This window comes from Phaseolus vulgaris, chromosome 8, assembly GCF_000499845.2.
Source record: "Phaseolus vulgaris cultivar G19833 chromosome 8, P. vulgaris v2.0, whole genome shotgun sequence".
Classification (NCBI taxonomy): domain Eukaryota; kingdom Viridiplantae; phylum Streptophyta; class Magnoliopsida; order Fabales; family Fabaceae; genus Phaseolus; species Phaseolus vulgaris.
Window position 1 is genome coordinate 1,127,401 of NC_023752.2, and position 19,849 is coordinate 1,147,249.

General features: G+C 34.2%; 2 protein-coding genes across 4 annotated transcripts; one reads left to right on the plus strand and one right to left on the minus strand.

The window, feature by feature from the left end:
- Positions 1 to 686: 686 nt before the first annotated feature.
- Positions 687 to 3,430, minus strand: LOC137823434 (THO complex subunit 4B-like). Of its 3 annotated transcripts, XM_068628569.1 has the most exons (4): positions 2,738 to 3,427; positions 2,512 to 2,634; positions 1,519 to 1,766; positions 687 to 1,184 (listed from the first exon to the last, which is right to left on the minus strand). In XM_068628569.1, exons 1-4 carry the CDS (start codon positions 2,861 to 2,863, stop codon positions 902 to 904), a joined length of 780 nt encoding a protein of 259 aa, XP_068484670.1. In that variant the 5' UTR covers positions 2,864 to 3,427; the 3' UTR covers positions 687 to 901. The 3 variants fall into 3 exon arrangements, with proteins under 3 accessions (XP_068484670.1, XP_068484672.1, XP_068484671.1); XM_068628571.1 differs by lacking the exon at positions 2,512 to 2,634 and having other exon boundaries at positions 2,738 to 3,430; XM_068628570.1 differs by lacking the exons at positions 2,512 to 2,634; positions 2,738 to 3,427 and adding an exon at positions 1,843 to 2,456.
- Positions 3,431 to 7,482: 4,052 nt separating this feature from the next.
- LOC137823496 (uncharacterized) lies at positions 7,483 to 17,969 on the plus strand. The gene is made up of 10 exons (XM_068628663.1): positions 7,483 to 7,759; positions 8,238 to 8,331; positions 8,714 to 9,604; positions 10,117 to 10,238; positions 10,670 to 11,624; positions 12,371 to 12,889; positions 13,775 to 14,091; positions 14,863 to 14,946; positions 15,028 to 15,153; positions 15,745 to 17,969. The coding sequence occupies exons 1-10, from the start codon at positions 7,622 to 7,624 to the stop codon at positions 17,524 to 17,526; spliced, it is 5,028 nt and encodes a 1,675-aa protein (XP_068484764.1). The 5' UTR covers positions 7,483 to 7,621; the 3' UTR covers positions 17,527 to 17,969.
- Positions 17,970 to 19,849: the final 1,880 nt, after the last annotated feature.

Genomic DNA, 19,849 nt, shown 5'->3' on the forward strand with positions numbered 1-19,849 from the left:
ATGTAAACACATTAGGGAATTGTATAAAATAACTAAATATATTATATATTTTACCTTGTATTAAAACTGTGTTGTGATAAATGTGTTTAATTGTATAGAACTATAAATTCTGAGAGTATCTTTCCTATTTTTTTTCTTTCTCCGCTGTACTTTTTTTCATTTTTTATATTAGAGCCCTTTATTGTAAATTTTGTATTGGTGGAACTTTCAAATATTATGGAGTAAAAAATAAGAAAATAAATTCTAGAAACCAAAGTGGAGAAAATAATTGATTATGATATTGTTGTAAGTGATATGAAACTCTAATAATTGATAATGATAAAACTAAATTAGATTTGATTCTTAAAACATTTTCCTCAATGAGAATGTTTTCTAGTACTGAACCACCTGTCCTTTAAAAATTATTTATTAAGCATAAAATATTCACTTAAAACCCATTTTCATTTTATCTAACTCTAGCCTGAAACCAACCCCTTAAAGGACTTATCTTAACATTGATTTGTGCGCATTATACACTACTCACAGGTTCATTGCAACGAGAAACCCTTCCAAAGCTAAGTGATCCAAATCCTTATGCACTACTTTTATCTCTCCATGTCTGTTTCAATCAGGTAAAAATATTGTGCTGCTTAGCAATAGACACATTCTTGATCTGAGTGATGAAAAAAAAGTTGAAAAAATCTGAATTGAACCAAAGAAAGATGATACTATTTTGTTTGAATTCTATTTTCGTCAATCCAAACTGACCCCTTACCAAATCTATGTCCGTAGTGTTTCCAAAATTGTGTCTAAACGTCAAACTAACAGAGACAGAAAATGTGAGATTTTGCAACAAAATTACCATTGTGTTATATCCAATGCTTTTCTGACCCATTTACTCATAATACTATTCATATAGCTATCAACTATTATCTGACTTTCCATTTTGTGTTATAATCTCCTTAGCCTTAGCCTCTAGGTGATACCTCTCCAAGTCATCATCAAGATCTTTAGCAGTCACTTTTATATTATTGCTCTTTACTTTTGCGTGGCCTCTTGAAAAGTGGTGAGACCTCTCCAAGTCATGATCAAGATCTCTAAAATATAACTTTCGACTATATCCCTTCTCTTTTCCACTGCCCCTTGGAAGGTGGTCCTGTACAAAGTCACTGTAGAAACCCATACCTCCAACTCTTCCTCCTTTGCTGCAAACAACGTAGTACAGAACTTACAATCAATAGAAGTTACTTGAGAAAAGGGACGTGCAGGAATAAACCTGACCATGTATAATCACAATTCCATGGCATTGCCATGGTAACATATTAGGGAATGTGGCTCCAAACTCCACATACGTTTACCCCTTAAAAAATTATTCATTTACACAGACAAAATAACTACTTAAATTTCTAATTTTACTCAATATCTAAAATGAACAAGGTGATTTCATGTAAGAAGAGAGCAGCAGCAATGTTCAGACTAAGTAATGGAGAAATATATAGAACTGAAAAGCTAAAATGATCAAGGATCAGAATTTCACACCTTAGAAGCGAATCAGTTGGTCTTTCCAGTAAGTTATTTTGACGAAGAGGAGCAAAAACAGGAGTACTAGTTCTAACGAGCTCAATTTGCAATGGTTTTCCATCAAGCCTCATATAGTTGTATTTCTTGATGGCTGATAAAGCATCCGAGTGCCTCATGAACACAACTTCTGCTGTTCCCTTTGATCTCCCATTCTGATCGTAATTAATTGAGTATCTTTTCAATTCACCCTCTTCCGAGAAAAGCAGCTGAAAAGTCAGACATGATTTTTCAATTATTTACATTATTTGTAAACCAAAAAAAACATAGGGTATCTCTAATCACAATTTTTGGATACAGGCCATTTGGGTAGATGTCTCCTAGGTCCATATTGCAGTAATGTCTCCTTGAAGCGTAACCCAATTTCAAATTCATAAACCAGCAGAATGAAAGAGTTGTCAATAGAAATGTCATTTACTTTAATAATAGAATGAGTAGTAACATTTTCTGCACCTCTTCACAGACGCAAACTTTCAGTAATATAAAGTTCCGAGCATGCTACGCACTTGAAGGTAGGCGCAAAATTATGGCACCAATAAGTACAAAAAAATGAAAACAGAATAAACAAATATAGTAAGCACTGCTGAGAAACAAAATCAATACGATGAAAAGTATAGGGTAAAATGTGTTCAGGTCCTTCAATTTTCAGTCCAAAATATCTTGGTTCCAATGCTTCAAAGGTCTTGATTCTTACATGACAATTTGGGAGTTTAATCTATTTTCACAAAACATAAGACACCATGGCGAAGGAGCAGGACCAATTTTGACCCAAAATTGAATAGCCTAAACTATGTTTTACCCAAAACTAAATTTGTAATATCATTATAAAGAAAACATCTACTAGCATACAAATGTGCGAGGAAAAAGGAATCACACCACATTAGAAAGAAAACTCTAACGAAGAAGGGAGAAAATCAAGCAAGAGAGAGTTTCTTGTGTAGATGGTGACAAAACCTTGATATCACCGTTCGAAACTCCATAATCCAAGTTAGATATCAAGAGTTTAGTGCCACTTTCGATCATGGCGGCTCCGTCATCTTCAAACCCCATTTCTGGAAACATTGCGCGTTGCCTTGCCTAACAATCAAAACTGTGAGTCCACTCTAACACTCTTTTTTTCGTCACAGTGATAATAAGGAAAACCTAAATGAACCAATGTGTGGATGAAACCCTAACTCACCTGCGGGACGGGATACGGCGTCGTGCTAGCCGCGCTGCGTACAAACGAGAATCGCCGACGAGATGTCGCCGCCTCGGCAGAGCGCCTCATAATGTCGTCGAGTGACATGTCTATTCCGGCGGCCATTCTCGTCGGAAAAGTGAGGACTTAGGGTTTTGGGAAGAGTTTAGTCTCTGTGTGAAATGAGTTTGTGTTACTCAGAGTATTCGAATACTCAGAGACGAAGAAGAAAGAAAAGAGGGATGCATATTGTGTGTATTCGCCATTGCACGCATTACTTTGTTCCGCAATCAAGAACCGTCGATAAGAATCAAACGGTCACTGTTTTGTCTCTGTAAATCAACTTAAAACACGCGTTCGTGGTATCATCCGTTCATCTTTCATCCAACGATTATGAATGTGCCGAGATATTATCGCTCCAATGACTCCGTTTCCGGGGAAGATTGTGCGCGGTGCGGTGATATTGTGAAAATGATGCTTGGACGCGTGTCAGCGTGTCAAAATGATGCAAAGAAAGCACAAACATTTGGGTTTTTCATTTTGTCACATTTGAGAAAAATAGTTTTTGAAGAATAAAAAAAAAGTCAAAGAAGGTGAAGCATTTCATATGAATGTTTTCCTTCAAACAAAAATGATTTTTCTATGAATACTCAACCAATGGATTAAAATATTATGAGTAACACAAACTCATTTCACACAGAGACTAAGCTCTTCCCAAAACCCTAAGCCCTCACTTCTCCGACAAGAATGGCTGCTGGAATAGATATGTCACTCGACGACATTATGAGGCGTTCCGTCGATGTGGTGACGTCTCGTTGACAATTCTTGTTTGTTCGCAATGCGACCAGAACGACGATGTATCTCATCTCAGAGGTGAGTTAGGGTTTTATCTACGTATTGGTTCATTTCTATTTCCTTATTATTACTATGAATAAAAGAGTGTTAGAATTGACTTACAGTTTTGATTGTTAGGCAAGATAACGCGAAATGATTCCAAAATGGATTTTGAAGATGACTGTATCGTTATGGTTGGAAGGAACACTAAAATATCTAACTTGGATCATGGAGTTTCAAACTAGTGATAGCAATGCTTTGTACTTATATATTTCTTTTTTCTTATCTTATTCTTATTTTATTCCATTCTTATAGCCATTTCGTCATTTCTTATTTTTTTCAAAATTTTAAATTTTCAAACTCTAAAGTCTTTTCGAAACATTTCCAATTTTGAAAATTTTAAATTTTCAACAAAAAAAAATTCAAAAAATTTAATTTCAAAATTTTAAATTTTCAAAACTTTTAAATTTTCAAAACTTTTAAATTTTCAAAATTTAAATTTTCAAAAAAAATAAATTTTCAAAACTTTTAATTTTTAAAAAAAGATAAATTTTCAAAAATTTAAAATTTTCAAAAAAATTAAATATATTAGGCAAAGAATTGGAAACAAAATTTTTATTTGAAATATTTTATGAAAAATATATGTAAGAATAGTTTTCAAATTTATTTAAAAAATCGTCTTTAATCACTATTAGATTTGAATATCTTCACTACGCATAAACTCACTTACCCACTCTACTTACCTACTTTCCATTTTTTTTTCTTTCCTTTTCTTTTTCATGTAAAAGCATACTTTCATCATCACTCCTCTTTCTCATTCTATGTTTTGATTAATTTTTGTTAAACCCTAATTTGATCTTTGTCTTATGAAATTGTAATTGAAGTTTGTGACTAGATGAAAGGGAATGACTTAACAAAAGGAGTTGTGGGTACTATCACACCAATAAGTAATTCTCTTTATGTGCATTTCAATTTGTGAAACACTAATTTGACATTTTTCTTATGAAGTTGTGATTGAAACATGTGATTAGAGGCACAATGACTCAACAAGAGGAGGTAGAGAGTAAGTGATGAAAGTCTTTAATCATAAGACATTTTCTGAAAACAATTGTATGGATTTAAATAAAATCATACAAAACAGTGACTAAAATATATTTTCATTTCCTCGTGTTTTATGCAAAAGTTACTTCCAATATGATTTACTTGTTCACAATCTTCAAACAGGGAGAAAATAAGTTAGAAGAACGTAGAAAAAGGAAAACACTGAACTATTTTGAAGCTCCCTACCTTCAAACTCAATGAATATTTTGAAGAATTTTCCCTTAATTTTTTTGTATGAATAGGTGAATGGGGCAAAAAGTGTGTTACCCAACCAACTGACAAGGGACAACCAGCTGACAGGGTCGGTCGGGTGAGACGTATAGTAATGGAGAAAGGTGGAAGGAGTGGGACAAAAACGAAAGATATCATATATGAGCCCAAAGGTTTGAAGGGAGGCCCATGTGTTTGGGTGGAGTTACGAAGGAGCGACGTTGAATGCTCGAAGGACATCCATCGTGAAGTCGTCAAAAGACAAGGCGACATGAAGATCTGAAGAAAAAAAAAAGAATACACTAAGAAGAAAGAACCCTTCGAGGATGATCGACCTATACAAACAGTATCGAATGGACGACAATAATCAATAACCAATATGTCATCAGCGACATCCGACTTTAACAAATGATGGTAATCCTTTGAAGATAGGGGAAGACTGATGGAGATCAAATAGGAGAGGCTTTTATTAATGAAGGAAGAGGTCATTCACCTATACATTTGAAGTTTTTCCTTCTAGTCTTCTCAAAATTTAAAGAAGTATTAAAATAAAGAGAGGACCAAACCTAAAGCCAAAGAAGACTACAAGCTTTCAAGAATGGGCTTCAATTAATATCTCTCTTTATAGTTTCTTTTGTATAAATTTGTAAATAATACATAATAGTGTTCAGGAAGGTGCTAAGAGGGAAACCTAAAGATATCTCTTATGTAAAGCATCTTTAGATATTAGTTTTAGAACATTCTAGTAGTTGACCCTTCATACCTCACTATAGGCGCTAGAAGTGGGAGATGTGCAAGGGACCTTTGGGTAGCTTCCTTTGTAAGCTTCTTGGACACTCATGATCGGTCATCCTTCTATAAAAGGAGGGCTAGAGTCTTTATAATATAGATTTGATATTTTGAGTAAAGAACCTCTCCCAAATTGGTGAGTGATTGAGTGAGATTTGTCTTCTCCTCTTCTAGTCTCATCTTGAGTGCTTCTTGGAATCCTCAAATGGCGACATCTGCACTTATCTTGGAGTCTTCACCCTTCAAGTGGCTTGTTCATCTCCAAGAACTCCAACCACATAAGTTCTCTTCTCTTTTCCATCTTATTCATCCATTTCCATGTCCATATAAACTCTAGAAACATGTCTTAGGCTTTTCTTGCACTTTTGTTCGGTTCATTTGTTCCAATTCCTATTTTGTTCGGTTCATTTCATTTGTTAGTCATTTTAATCGGTTCAATAGCTTTCTTTCTTGCTTTTGTTCGGTTCATTTGTTTTCTAGGTAGTTTTAATCGGTTTATTTGCTTTCTTGTGCATTTCAATCGGTTCATTTAGCAAGAAATGGGTTTCTACATGAGTTTTGGTTTGGTGGCTCAAGTTTTGGTGAGTTCTTGAATGAAAGAACATTGATCCAATTCTAGAAAAGTGCCTATTCATATTCTAACTCAAGTTGATTCCATATGATGTCTATGAATCATCTCTATCTTGCTATTGGAATCATATTAAGGACTGAGGGTCACTCTCATCTCAACTGTTGGATCTCCCTTGATCCAACGACCCATGACGAATGACGCCAAAAAACCTAAGTCATCATTATGGGTCACATCACGCATTTGACGCTGCCAACGTCACATCTCACCTCAAGAAGACCAACCGTCACAACGATCTCAAATAAAGACTCTTCAGATTAACCATCATCGAGCCTGGGGACAAGTGTAGGTCCGCATGATTGAGATTCTAACTCGACACCCGGTCCAGACCGACCGACATGATCAATAATGAAACTGATTAATGACCCATCATTTGTTAATCTCCTTTTATTAGACCCATTTACGATGATGGACCCACAATAATTATATAAATTATCACAAATTTCAAAGGAGCAGGTACGCAATCATCTAATATTAAATACTGAGTGTTGAGTGCTAAGTCTGACTTAAACCTCAAAGCGCCTTTTGCATGTACCATCCGAGTCCGAGTTCAAGGAGAGGAGAACTGGAGAAGCAAGAGTAGCAGTAGTTTGTCCGAGAGGAAGGAAGAAGGTACCGACCGAGAAAAGGTACAATCATTCTTTTAGTCTCAAATCCGTTTGAGAAAAAAAAAACCTTGAAAATGTTTATTTAAAAATAGTCAAACTTTTAATTAATTTTGAAAGGTTGCTTTTAATATTGTAACTATACCATTTTATTTACATATCTCTAGAATGTAATTATTTTATACTTGTCGAAACTAACATTTAAGAAAAAAAAATGCAATTTTCATGCACCGGCTATATAAACATTTAATTAATATTCTCAATTAATTAAATTTTAAAAAATAAAGAAAAATATTCTAAATAACAAGAATTCCCAATCTCCTTTTAGAATTAAATAAGAAAAACCTCCTTAAAATTTTAATTCACAATTTATAGCAATAAATAAGGAAATCCCTCATTCAATTTTATATATTTTGGTAAATTATTTAATTTTCCATTTTCCTTTATTAAAAATTTATCTTGGTTCAGAATTTAAGCTCAAATTAAACTGTTTTTTAAAGATAAAAAAAAAATGTTAAAAAAAAAATGTTAAAAAAAAAGAGTTTTGAGAGAAAGAAGGAAAGAAGAAAGAAAGAAAATGACGTTATCCCAAACTGCAAAAACTGCACGAAAATGAGGTCATAATAGCCATATTCTGCAAATCCCCGCCTTCCCCTCTCCGCCTTTTATTTCCCACTCTTCATTTCATTTCATTTCTACAGAGAGAAACCTTCCACCATGCACCACCACACCGTTAACCTTCCACCTTCCACCACCACCGTGCCGGCGGCGGTGAAGAATCTTGACCTTCCTTCGCTTCCTCCCAAAACTAAAGAGGAAGGCGAACTCTCTTCCGACGCCGACGACGATGCCGAGGTATTCTTCCTCACGAAACCTATTTTTTCTTATCTTTTTCATTCTTCTCCAATTTGTCTTCCTCACGATACAATCGTTGACTTCCTCCTTCTTCTTCATCTTCTTCTTATTATTATGATTATTATTATTCAGTCCTTTGTTTGTTCTGTTTGTATCTCAGTCACAGAATTTTATTTATTGTTTTTTATTATGAATTGGGAACTCTGTAATTTGTCTTTGTTAGCTAGTGAATTTATCTAGGTTGCTGTAGATCTGAAGAACTACTCGGTTCTGTTTCTCTCCTGTTTGAGAACTATGCAGAGTTGGGCGTTTCTGTTTACTAATTGGTTTTGTTTTTATTTGGATAAAGCAGTGGAAATCGAAAAGGGAAGAGTGTCGAAATTTGATTGCATGTGTTGCTCTTGACTTCGTACTAATTTAAATTTATCATTTCTTTGTTTACTTTCTTTGTTGTTAATGAGTAATTTGTGTGCACCAGGATAATCTTGAAAGCTTGAATGTGCAATCCACTCCTGCTGTTGTGACTGGTTCTGTCCCATTGGTCCGAAAGAGTACACTCGGCGTTCAGGATGGTGAGATTTGCTAACTTTGTATTAAGTGTGTTATCAGCCTTATGTCTCTTCTCTTTTGGTGTCATCTTGAACTTCCCGTGGGTATATATAACTTGTCCGGGCTTATTGGTCTGGTTTATGGATTTGAAAACTTCATCTGAACTATTGCAAGATCTGGAAATGGGTATATTTGATGATATATCTATCTATGATTGCTGATATGATCTTTAGTTTTACATGTTGGATAAGAGCTTTTTTAATGTATTTTTCTTTGAAATCTTATTGTTGTTTTTTTGTGCGTCAAGGATTTCAAATCTTGGTTTAGTGTGCATATCATCTTTCAAAACTCATTTACTGGCTCACACAGTATCTAAATGGTAAATCTTATGGCAATATTTTACAGGCTCCACTAATGTACAGTTGCAAACTACCACACAACCAACTGTGCAGAAGGACTTAAAAAAGAACCAATTACCTCCTAAATCTTCTCCATGGATTGGCCATGTCGGCACTGATAAAAATCTTGTGATAAGCTTCTCTGATGATGATAGTGGTAGTGACCATGAAACTAAAGGTAATACATCCAGGTTAGATAGCAGTATAAAGAGGACTATCTCATCTTTGGGAAAAGTTAACAAGTTAAAGCAAACAAGTTTACCCAAGGAAGTGCCCAAGGGATCATCCTTAAGTCGCACTTTTGTCTCTTCAATGACCAAAATCCCTGGTTCTAATTCTAAGGGTGTTGGATCCATGCCACTAGCACAAGGATCAAGAGCTAGGAATTTCAATCTAGTGAACAAAAATTTAGTGCGTACACGGGATCAAGGATTGGTGTCAAATGACAATAAACTTCAGGATTTGCGGCATCAGATTGCACTTCGGGAAAGTGAGCTCAAGCTGAAGGCAGCCCAGCATAATAAGGAAAATGTTTCAGTTTTGAGTAAGGACCACAGTGCCATGAACCCAAAGAAGCCAGTGGTAATGCCTAGTAAAAGTACTCCTGTTTCCTCCGGACCTACACAATTTGAGCCAACAGAGCCAGCTAGGAAGCGCTTGAAACATAGCACCTCTAATGGTGTCTCTCAAGCTGTTGAGAGTCAGCAAGAATTTCCAGCTGTTAAATCTTTGTTGCCTCCAAAAGACTCTACATTAGGAAACTATTATCCTCAGGAAAGAAACAAGGTTGATCGGGGCCAAAAAGAGATTCCATTATGCAGAGCAGAGCCAAAATCTGGCATATCACGAAGGCAACCTGACAATAATATTGACAATCCATTAGAAAATATGCCTCGTGGTAAATACTTTTTCTTCATATGCCACCTGTACCTTAAGCAACTTTGGTCTGCAAATTGGCTAATGAACTTTGTTATACTAATCTGGATTTTAGAAATTAAAGGAAGGTTTTAATCAAGCTACTTGTACTCTACATCAGATTCCTAAATCCCTAAAATTGAACAAATGTTTCCTGATTTTGTTTTTATCTTTTCAACAACCCCTTAGCTTTTAGGGTGCAGTGTTTTCATTATCATATCTCCAGATTCTGGCCACAAGTTTAAGCAAAGGAGCTTCCAAGTGCCATTGCAAAATTTATATAACGAAATTTTTGTCAAAATATAAAATCATATTGCCATGTCATATGAATGTGTGAAGTATTATTATCTAATCGGACTCAGCTCTTGATTTAAATCTTGGCTAAGTATTACAAAGCCAATCACTTGATAACAACCTTGCCCAAACACTAGACAGTCAAGCATGTTTAAGTTATTTTCTGTTTATAATCTCTCATGATCTAATTATACTGTGTAGGTGATGTCAATTATGGTTGCAATCAAACTGAAAAGAGTAGTAGGCTGGTGAACCCTGGTGTTGCTTCGAATCAAAATGCAGTGCCAGCAAATAGGAGTTCTGATACCGTGTCAAAAAGTTTTGTGAGTTATAGTTTATTTTACTTGACATTTTCCTTTTCTACTTTGTGACTTCAGAAAACTCCATCATTTGATCTTTGTAATAGACTGACTTTTTTTTATTTAGTAGTGAAGTATGGACTTTTTGAACTTGTTATTGTTGTGCCTCTTCACTGTTTTTCTTATAACAGTGTGGGTCCCAGTAGGTCATAAGATAAACCAAGTTAAACTTTTTACAACAAGACAGTGATATTTCTAATATAATTTTGAATTTCTTGATATTGTGATTCTGTTGTCTTTAACAATGCCAAATGGTGTAGGATTTTTTTGTACATCGAGTTCTTCCCTGAATAAATTTCTGGTATTAGACATTGAGATAAAGAGGCCTATAATATGTATGACATTATAGTCTTATGTGTTTTTCATCTTGTTTGACTCCCTCTCCTCTCATGTAGGAAGCATTAAGCAATGCAGTTCTTTTGAATCATAATGGCAATGTAAATGCCTCAGAGCATACCAACGTAGATTTTCAGTCATTTTTTGGTATGGAAGAATTGATAGACAAGGAACTTGAGGAAGCTCAAGAGCACAGGCACAAATGTGAAATTGAAGAAAGAAATGCTCTTAAAGCTTATCTTAAAGCTCAGAGGTCTCTGCTTGAGGCTAATGCACGATGCACCAATCTTTATCATAAAAGGGAATTGTATTCAGCCAAGGTACGATCTTTAATTTTAAGCAGTTCTGGCTTATCTTGGCCTTCAGGGCAGCATCAACATCCTGATATAGAGTTGGATTACTTACCTAGACTTGGATATGAAATGCCCACATCGAGCTGTCAGAGGTTGGCTGAGTATAATGGTATCAATAATCCCAGTTTTGATTTTAATAACCAAGGGATCAATAAGAGGAATTCCAATATATCCAATCACCATGTAACTCGAGCAAATTTAGGGTCTGAACCTTTTGGTGAGCCAGATGCCAGTACATCAGAGCCACTGCCTCAAAGGGATAATTATGCTGCAGATGAAAATTACTCTCCCTCAGATGAATTAGGTACATCAGCTAATGAAAATGAAGAGAGCTCTCTATCTGGACATGTTTCTAATCATCACTGTGATGCTGACTATTTTAGGAAACAAGACTCTGTTTCCAAATTAGTGGACAGAGATACAACATCAAATGCAATTTTTTCTTGTGATAATCCTGAGGATTCTTTGCTTCTTGAAGCAAAATTAAGATCTGAATTATTTGCACGATTCGGAGCAAGAGCTAAGAAGAGAAGCAATTCGTGTAATGAAGTAGAGCCTGCTGCTGAACGAGGAGGTGAAAATGAGGTTGGAAATGAGAAAACCCAGGTGCTTCAAAAAGTTGCTGTTCCACACTCTAGGGCAGAAGATATTGATCTTAAAGGTCTTTCTTTTCCTTCAATAAGTGTGTTCTGGTGTGGTGTTTTTCTTATATAGATACAAGTTACAACTGTTAAGTCCTGTGTTACTGATCATGAATCCTTAGCTATAAATGTAGCATATGTAAACTGTATAATTCATATGCTCTTATCTATCCCCCTCTCCCTTGCAGTCACTTTTCTATATCTTTGCTAAAATATATATTTAATTTTTCTAACATGAGTATCTTTGGCACCAAATATTTTAGATTACTAATTTACTATGACTGTATCAACTGTTAATGCAAAAAAAAAAGAACAGAAATCATAGTTCGTATGCTTTTATAGTCAATGTAAGTCTTCATCTCTTGAAATCAGTTCATATGAATGCTGTTTTTAATGCATATATTTTACTATAATTTATGTCTTTTGTCAGCTATTTCGAAAGAACGTGCTTGGAGTATCTATCATATATTTAATGATAAGGTTTTCGTATCATTCAATGTTGGTTTTTGAGTACAATTAGTTTCCTTTATTGAATCCATGCCATCCTTTCGTGCATAGAAATTGTTTATAAGGAGCCTGTTGTAGGCAAATATATGCTACCTAGTTGGTTGCTCAGTTTTTATGATTGTACTCCAAATGTACAGGCTATGATTTTAGTGGCTGAAATTTCTCCAAATGACTGGCCGTTTTAGTTCAACTTTATCATGTTTTTTTATGGACTTGCATGTTTATAACTTGTGTTGAATATTTTGTTCAATAAATCTAGGCATTGAGAGTCATGAAAGGAGTGTCTTTGTGGACATGAGTGAGAATCAAAGTCAGCAAAACATTGGTGGAAATTCTTTGATTGTCAACCACAGCATTGGTTCAAGTGTTCAAGGAGATATGCCTTGTGAAGGTCACCTGTCTACAAATACATTAGACATCCCACCTTTGATTTTTAGGAGTGCATTCAGTAAGCTGAGAGGAATGTTTCCATTCAATACAAATCAATTACAGAGTAAAAATATGTTTATTAATGCTAATGATGCTCCAAATGGAAATTCTACTTCCCTCAGTTCTAATGAAAGAAAGTGTAGCAATGTTTTAGCAATATCAATGCCTGTCAATATTGGAAATTTACTCTCAGATGACAGCTCCTATGGCCACAGTGCTGCAGTTGATCCATTTTGGCCACTTTGCATGTTTGAGCTGCGAGGAAAATGCAACAATGATGAGTGTCCCTGGCAACATGCTAAGGACTATGGTGATGAAAACATTCAGCACAGTGATTCTAATAATGCAGGTATAAAAAATAGTTATTGTTTTGAAACCTATTTTCGTCCTTGTCAAACTTTGAAAATTTCCATGTGGTATTCTTTGGGTGCTTTCGAAAGCTGAAATTTTGCACATATGATATAGGTAGGTCATTGAACAACAAAATTATGTAAAAAGGTGCATGTGCAATAAAGCTTATACATTGTGTGAACCATGTTGGGTTTTGGGTTATAATAGTTCAATTATTAGAGCATTTTAATCTGGAGCTACATCAGAAATACTGATATTTTTAATGAGAGGTTGTGTTAAGCCAATTTTCAGCATGGATGTAGCATGAGACAAACAAAGGCATATTTTTCTTCAAAGAGTGACTTAAGAAAGAAAAAATGCAATAAAATGAGAGAAATGACAAAGAATAATGACTTTCGAGTCTCTAAATATCTAAAATATGCTATTTGTACAACACAATTACAGCCATGAGATGTGTGATGTGATAGAGAGATAAAGTGAAAAAGTGTTGTATATAAATTGTTCTATTCTATAAATAACACATTTTAATATCTTATGATTTGCTAACTTAAACTCTAATGGCACTGTTTTGTAGGCATCTAATACTTCCTTGAGCTATATTTAATGAACAAATCCTTGTAATTCAGATTTCAGATTAAACTACTAAAATTCCTTCTTGACGCATGAAAATGATTTCTTTATTCTTCATCAAAGGCGAACCACAATATTGAAAAATCTAGAAATGTGTAGTGTATTGACTTGACTATTAAGTAATACTGTAACTCCATCATCGACTACTAACCATAAACAGTGTGGATATTAATAAATGGAATTTGATCACAGAATCTGAAGTATATTATTTTTAGATTGCTTTTCTGAAGACTTATTGACTATTTTTGTCAAGGGAGATTACCATTGCATCAACAGAATTGGGATGGTGTGGCAAAAGTTCCGGAGTGTCACAAAGCTACTATTCTACCAACTTACCTTGTTGGTTTAGATACTCTGAAAGCAGATCAATTTGCATATAAACCTGTTGTGGCGCATAGAAACGCTCAATGCTGGCAGAAACATTTCACCCTTACTTTAGCTACTTCAAGTCTGCTTGGAAATGGCATACCTGTGGATGGTCCGTTACTGAATGGTGGTAATGAACCCATAGAGGTCCATGGGGCATGGAACAAACAATTGTCTTCTTTTCATTGGAGGAGTGGATCTGGGGTTTGTTGCTTTTAACTATTTTTTTGTTTTGTTTATTACACTTCTATTGGTTTTCTATTATTATCTTTTTAATTATGTTTCAGTCTAAGACTCCAAGGTTATCACTCAGATGCAGAAGTGAGCAAAATGGGTCAACTGTAATTATTTTTTGATTTTTTATGATTTTATTTTGGTTTTGTAGAATCATTTTTAGGATTTATTTCTTTATACGTGTGATGGTTAACAGTTAGAAAAATGCATGCTTGCCAACAAGTTTTATTGTGCCTATAGAGGGATCTAATTGAATTGAAAATAGGATAAAATTTTAATTTTCTATTTTATTCCTAGAACACTTACCCTGTGGATTCTAGGTTACATGGTGAAAATGTTCAGTCCTCTCATGTCTCTTTAGTCCTTCTGTCCATTGTCACACTTCCATTCTTATATTTTGTGTAATTGTTATTGTCTGTACATATATATATATTGTATGTTAGCTGTTTGTGTATGTAGCTTGATGAACTAACCAAAGAGTTTCTTTCTAGTCATGATTATAGTTCTTGGAGCTTTAAATGAGTTAATTTGAGAACTTGGAGTGGAAAAGTATTTATTTTGTAAAAGGAAATTTTCCCCTCCAGTTTTATTGAGAACTTTCATGTGTATTTAACTATATCCCTGGTCAACACGTTCATTAATCTGGTTTTGATACCCTAGTTCAAATTTATGGATTCCTAGTATTCCTTTATGCATACTAAATTTCCATTTATTTATTGCATACTTAACCAAATTAAACAGGCTATGGCTGATAGTGAACAATCTGTTGAGATGGCTCTTCTTATTCTCAACCATGAAATTAATAAAGTGCAGGGTGTAAGGAAGGTAACAGTTGCATTTGGACTGTGTGAATGGTTAGTGTTCAATTCGTCCACCTATTTCCATCTCAAATTTTGGATTTTCCAGGCCCTATCTGTACTGTCAAAAGCACTGGAAAATGATCCAACATCTGTGGTTCTCTGGATTGTTTATCTACTCATTTATTACGGAAATTTGAAGCCAAATGACAAGGATGACATGTTCTTGTGTGCGGTATGTTTTTCTTTGCTTCCTAATTTTGTGTAGTCTGTGCCCGGGAGAATATTTCCTTCGTCTGAAAGGAGAATGGGGAATTTATGAAAATATATTTAATATAGATGGTAAACTCAGTAAATCTACTGATAGACTTTATGTATTATCCAGATTCTGGATAGGTTGTGGTTTGGTTTGTGTGATAACTAATGGTGTCTTTCTGTTTTGCTTCTATTTCCCACGTAGAAGTAAAAATACAAATCCAAAGTACATTTCCTCCATCCATCATTTTACATAATATAAGAAGAACTTTAGTTATACACCCAAACATATCGTTAGAACCTGTCTATCATTTTATAGAAGGCTAGTTATTGGCAAGTATATTCAGGGAATGACGGGTGAATGGTTGAATTAAAAAGCATTTTAAGACAGTCTTGTTCGGAACGTGGGCTATTGTGTGTTTATTTTTTTTAGTTTTGTCCTTCTGTCTTTAGATAAGAGAGAATTTCTTGGTCTCTGCTTCAATTCTCTTTTAACTTTTTGTTAGCTTGTTAATTCTTCCTTTTGAGAACTGAATGTGGGCTGTGAAAACACTCAACTGTTGTTTCCCAGGTCAAGCTCTGTGAAGAATCTTATGTACTGTGGCTCATGTATATCAATAGTCAGGGAAAGCTTGATGACCGACTGATTGCCTATGATACTGCCCTTTCAGTTCTCTGTCAGCATGCATCTGCCAATCCCAAGGACAAAGTACACGAAAGTGCATGCATATTGGACCTTTTTCTGCAGATGATACATTGCCTATACATTTCAGGGAATGTTGAGAAGGCCATTGAAAGAACTTATGGAATATTCCCTACAACAACAAAATCCAATGAGCCGCATCATCTGTCACTCTCAGATATACTCAATTGCTTAACAGTTTCTGACAAATGTGTATTCTGGATTTGTTGTGTTTACTTAGTTATTTACAGGAGATTGCCTGATGCTGTAGTTCAGAAGTTTGAATCTGAGAAAAATCTTCTTGATATTGAATGGCCCTTTGTCAATTTATCTGAAGATGACAAGGAGATGGCTATTAAACTTGTGGAAACAGCTGTTGAATCTATTGATTCTTTTGTCTATAACGAATCTGGAAAAAGTGAAGTTAATCTCAGGTCTGCTCAACTTTTTTCTCTCAATCATCTGAGATGCATGGCTGCCCTTGATAGCAGAGAATGCTTTAGAGATTTGCTGGATAAATACATTAAGTTGTATCCGTCGTGCTTAGAACTGGTCCTGGCATCAGCTCGTATACAAAAACTGAATATTCATGTTGATAGTTTCATGGGATTTGAGGAAGCCATTAACAGATGGCCAAAAGAAGTTCCTGGTATACATTGCATCTGGAATCAGTATATTGAAAATGCCCTCCACAATCAAAGAACTGATCTTGCAAAAGAAATTACAGTTAGATGGTTCCAAGATGTTTGGCAAGGACAAGATCTCCCTATTGAAGGGATGAAGATCACTGACAAGGGTAATTCTTGTAGCTCATTCGGAATGGGTGCAAAATTTGTTTCAGACAGATCCAGCACTGATCATAAGCAAATAGATACAATGTTTGGATTTCTTAATCTTTCTCTCTATAATTTTTTCCAGAATGATAAAACAGCAGCATGCACAGCTTTTGACAAGGCAAAGAGTACTGCTAATTTTGGAGGTTTAGAGCAATGTATGAGAAAATATGTGATGTTTCTGGTTTATGATGCGTTGAGCTTGAAGGAGGATGGTCCCGATGGTGCCATTAAGAAGATTTTGGAGTTATATACAGATGCTTCCTCTCAGGCATTGCTAGTCCCCAAGGTGTTGACAAGAAAAATTGTTGACAACATCAAGAAGCCAAGACTACAGCATCTCATTAGTAACATAATTAGTCCGGTTACATTCGACTGTTCTCTACTAAATTTGATACTTCAATCATGGTTTGGTTCATCTCTTCTACCCGAAACTACTAGTGACCCCAAACATTTGGTTGATTTTGTTGAAGCCATTATGGAGGCCGTTCCTCACAACTTCCAATTAGCTATTACTGTGTGCAAACTATTGATCAAGCAATACAATTCTTCTGACTCAAAACCAGCCAGTCTTTTGTTTTGGGCTTGTTCAACCCTGGTAAATGCAATTTTGGATTCCATGCCAATACCACCAGAATACGTCTGGGTGGAAGCTGCTGAGCTTTTGCACAATGCTATGGGCGTTGAGGCAATACTTGACAGGTTTTATACAAGGGCTCTAGCAGTGTATCCATTTTCTATCATGTTGTGGAAATACTTCTATAAGCTATATATGACCAGTGGACATGCAAAGGATGCTGTTGATGCAGCAAAAGAAAGGGGTATTGAACTTGATTAACTAAAGATTTAGGAACTGATTCGGAATGTATGGTTTGGTAGGATCAACATAATTACAGATGGGAAATTAGATGCCAGTTTTGCACCCAACCTACACGCAAAAAACAATTTTGTATCCACACATGGGAAAGCTAGTCCACCATAGGGAAATGTTAATAACTCTTAGATACTTCTTTTAACATTTTTTTATCATTGGGTGAAACCTTGTGCTGGGAACACAATAACTTGAACCTTATCTCTATTTAGGTATGAGCAACATGAGGTTTTATCTGTTAGTGTTGAAGGAGTGTCAGAATTGAGTTACTATCATTTCTTCCACGTTATTACGCTGGACATGGTGGTATCATATTTTGAATATTCCAATTTTGTAGACTTATACTTTTTTTTTTTTGAAAGATTGTAGATTGTTACTTGACAGAAGGAATGAAAGAAAATATTACCTAAGGTCTTGTGCTTGGTGTTGTTTTTTATTCGTTTGAGGTGACAGTTCATTGTGTTTTACCCGTTTAAGCATGTTCTTTTGTTTATTAAAGTTTACAAAATTAGGAAAGAGAATAAGTAAACAGGATGTGAAATTCACAAATTTTTTTATTTTTAATATTTTTCGACTAATAAAAGAAATGTATTTAAAAGTGTGTTATTGACTCTCTTTTTACGAATATTTTCATTATTTCTCTTCAAATACCAGGCCTCGAAATTCAATGGTTAACAAAACTAAGTTAATTATATGATTGAATGGTAGCATTAACCACATAAATGAAATTAGAATGATAATAGAAGAATTTGAGGTTGAAAGTTTCCAGAATGCAATGCCTGTTAGAAATAAACAGAATGAAATCAAATGAGTATATTGTTCTTAGCTATATATTCTAGTCACACCCATTTATACAATTATTTGTTAAAATATTAATGGATTTAGATGTTATTGTAAAAATTATTATTAATTAGTTGTATATAGAAAATAAGTTATCAACTAATTATTTTTCTATCCATGTATGTTTATAACATACCCTTATTAACTTTTCATTCGAAATTTTTATTGATCTCAGATATTTAAATTTATAACTTTCTGGCGTCACATATTTTATATTTTACTTTGTGAATCATTCTTATAATTTTTTAAAATTGCAACGAATATACTATCTCTTACTGCTAATTAAGCAAAAACACTTTTGTTTTCTAAATCTACGCCTACAATTCAAATTTAATGTTAATCACTTAATGCAAAAAAAAAGATAATTCTTTATCTAAATCAACTTTTATACTATGAATTTGAAGTAACTACTAGATTGGAATATTTATAAATAATTATCAAGAAAAATTATTACTAATCCTACTACTAAAAATGTGCTCGAAGAATACTGTAGGCGCTACAAATCTCAATATCCTTCTACGAATGAATCCTCAATTGTTTATTTGAAAAAAAAAATCTGATGTTTAAGTCATAAAGAACACAAAAATGATAATATATGCGTCAAACATGAATATGAGTGTATTGAATAAGATGAATTGTACTTCATGGAGAATTTGTCTTTAAAGGACCTTTAGAATGACTCTTAGGTTGACCTTAATGGTAGTTATTATGGTTCTTAAGTAGTCGCTCAACTTTTACAATTCATTGAATTGACCGTTCAACTCATGATGGACATTTATAAAATTAGAGTTCGGTTATAGAATACTAATAGTCATTTCGAGTTAAGGACATTTTTAACTTTGTGACGGGTAGGTACATAAATCGATATGAAAATTATAGTAAAGTCTGTAATAACCTTAATCTCAAGTTCCTTCATATTATTAACTTTTATAAACATAATGACGTCTCTCTAAACCCCTCTATTATTTGCAGCAATGAATTAATCATGTTCGAAAATAACCCCCGAATCATCGGAGGTCAGTACAGTTCTCTTAACTCTTGACGGAAGATTTGTACACTCAATAGTTTCACATAACTTAAGAATTGATCTCAATAACAAATTATATATACATTTTTCTCTTAATCACCGAAACGTTTTTTTTAAAATAAAATCACGAGAGAATTTCAAATTCTAAAAAAATAATACTTTAACCTTAGTATGCTACCTCAACAAATATGAAATTGATATAATTACCACTAATAAAATAATACTTATTTCATTATTTTAAAATTCAGATTAGAGGAACGCAAATTTATCAATTACTTTAATCAGTCCCAATTAAGAATATTTCTTTAATCTTGAAATCATACATGTATTCTAAAACCTTCTAAAAAGAGCAATTTATTATTGTATCCAATTTGTTTACTATGATACGCAAATCAATTTAAATGAAGTTGTTCTAATTTAATC

Excerpts from the sequence above, each read along its gene's own strand:
- LOC137823496 (XM_068628663.1), top strand. The coding sequence starts at position 7,622 with ATGCACCACCACACCGTTAACCTTCCACCTTCCACCACCACCGTGCCG. Across the intron at positions 11,625-12,370 it reads AGAAGATATTGATCTTAAAG|GCATTGAGAGTCATGAAAGG; the intron begins GTCTTTCTTTTC and ends CAATAAATCTAG. Across the intron at positions 15,154-15,744 it reads ATGACATGTTCTTGTGTGCG|GTCAAGCTCTGTGAAGAATC; the intron begins GTATGTTTTTCT and ends GTTGTTTCCCAG.
- LOC137823434 (XM_068628569.1), bottom strand. The coding sequence starts at position 2,863 with ATGGCCGCCGGAATAGACATGTCACTCGACGACATTATGAGGCGCTCT. Across the intron at positions 2,635-2,737 it reads CGCCGTATCCCGTCCCGCAG|GCAAGGCAACGCGCAATGTT; the intron begins GTGAGTTAGGGT and ends TTTGATTGTTAG. Across the intron at positions 1,185-1,518 it reads CCAACTGATTCGCTTCTAAG|CAAAGGAGGAAGAGTTGGAG; the intron begins GTGTGAAATTCT and ends CGTTGTTTGCAG.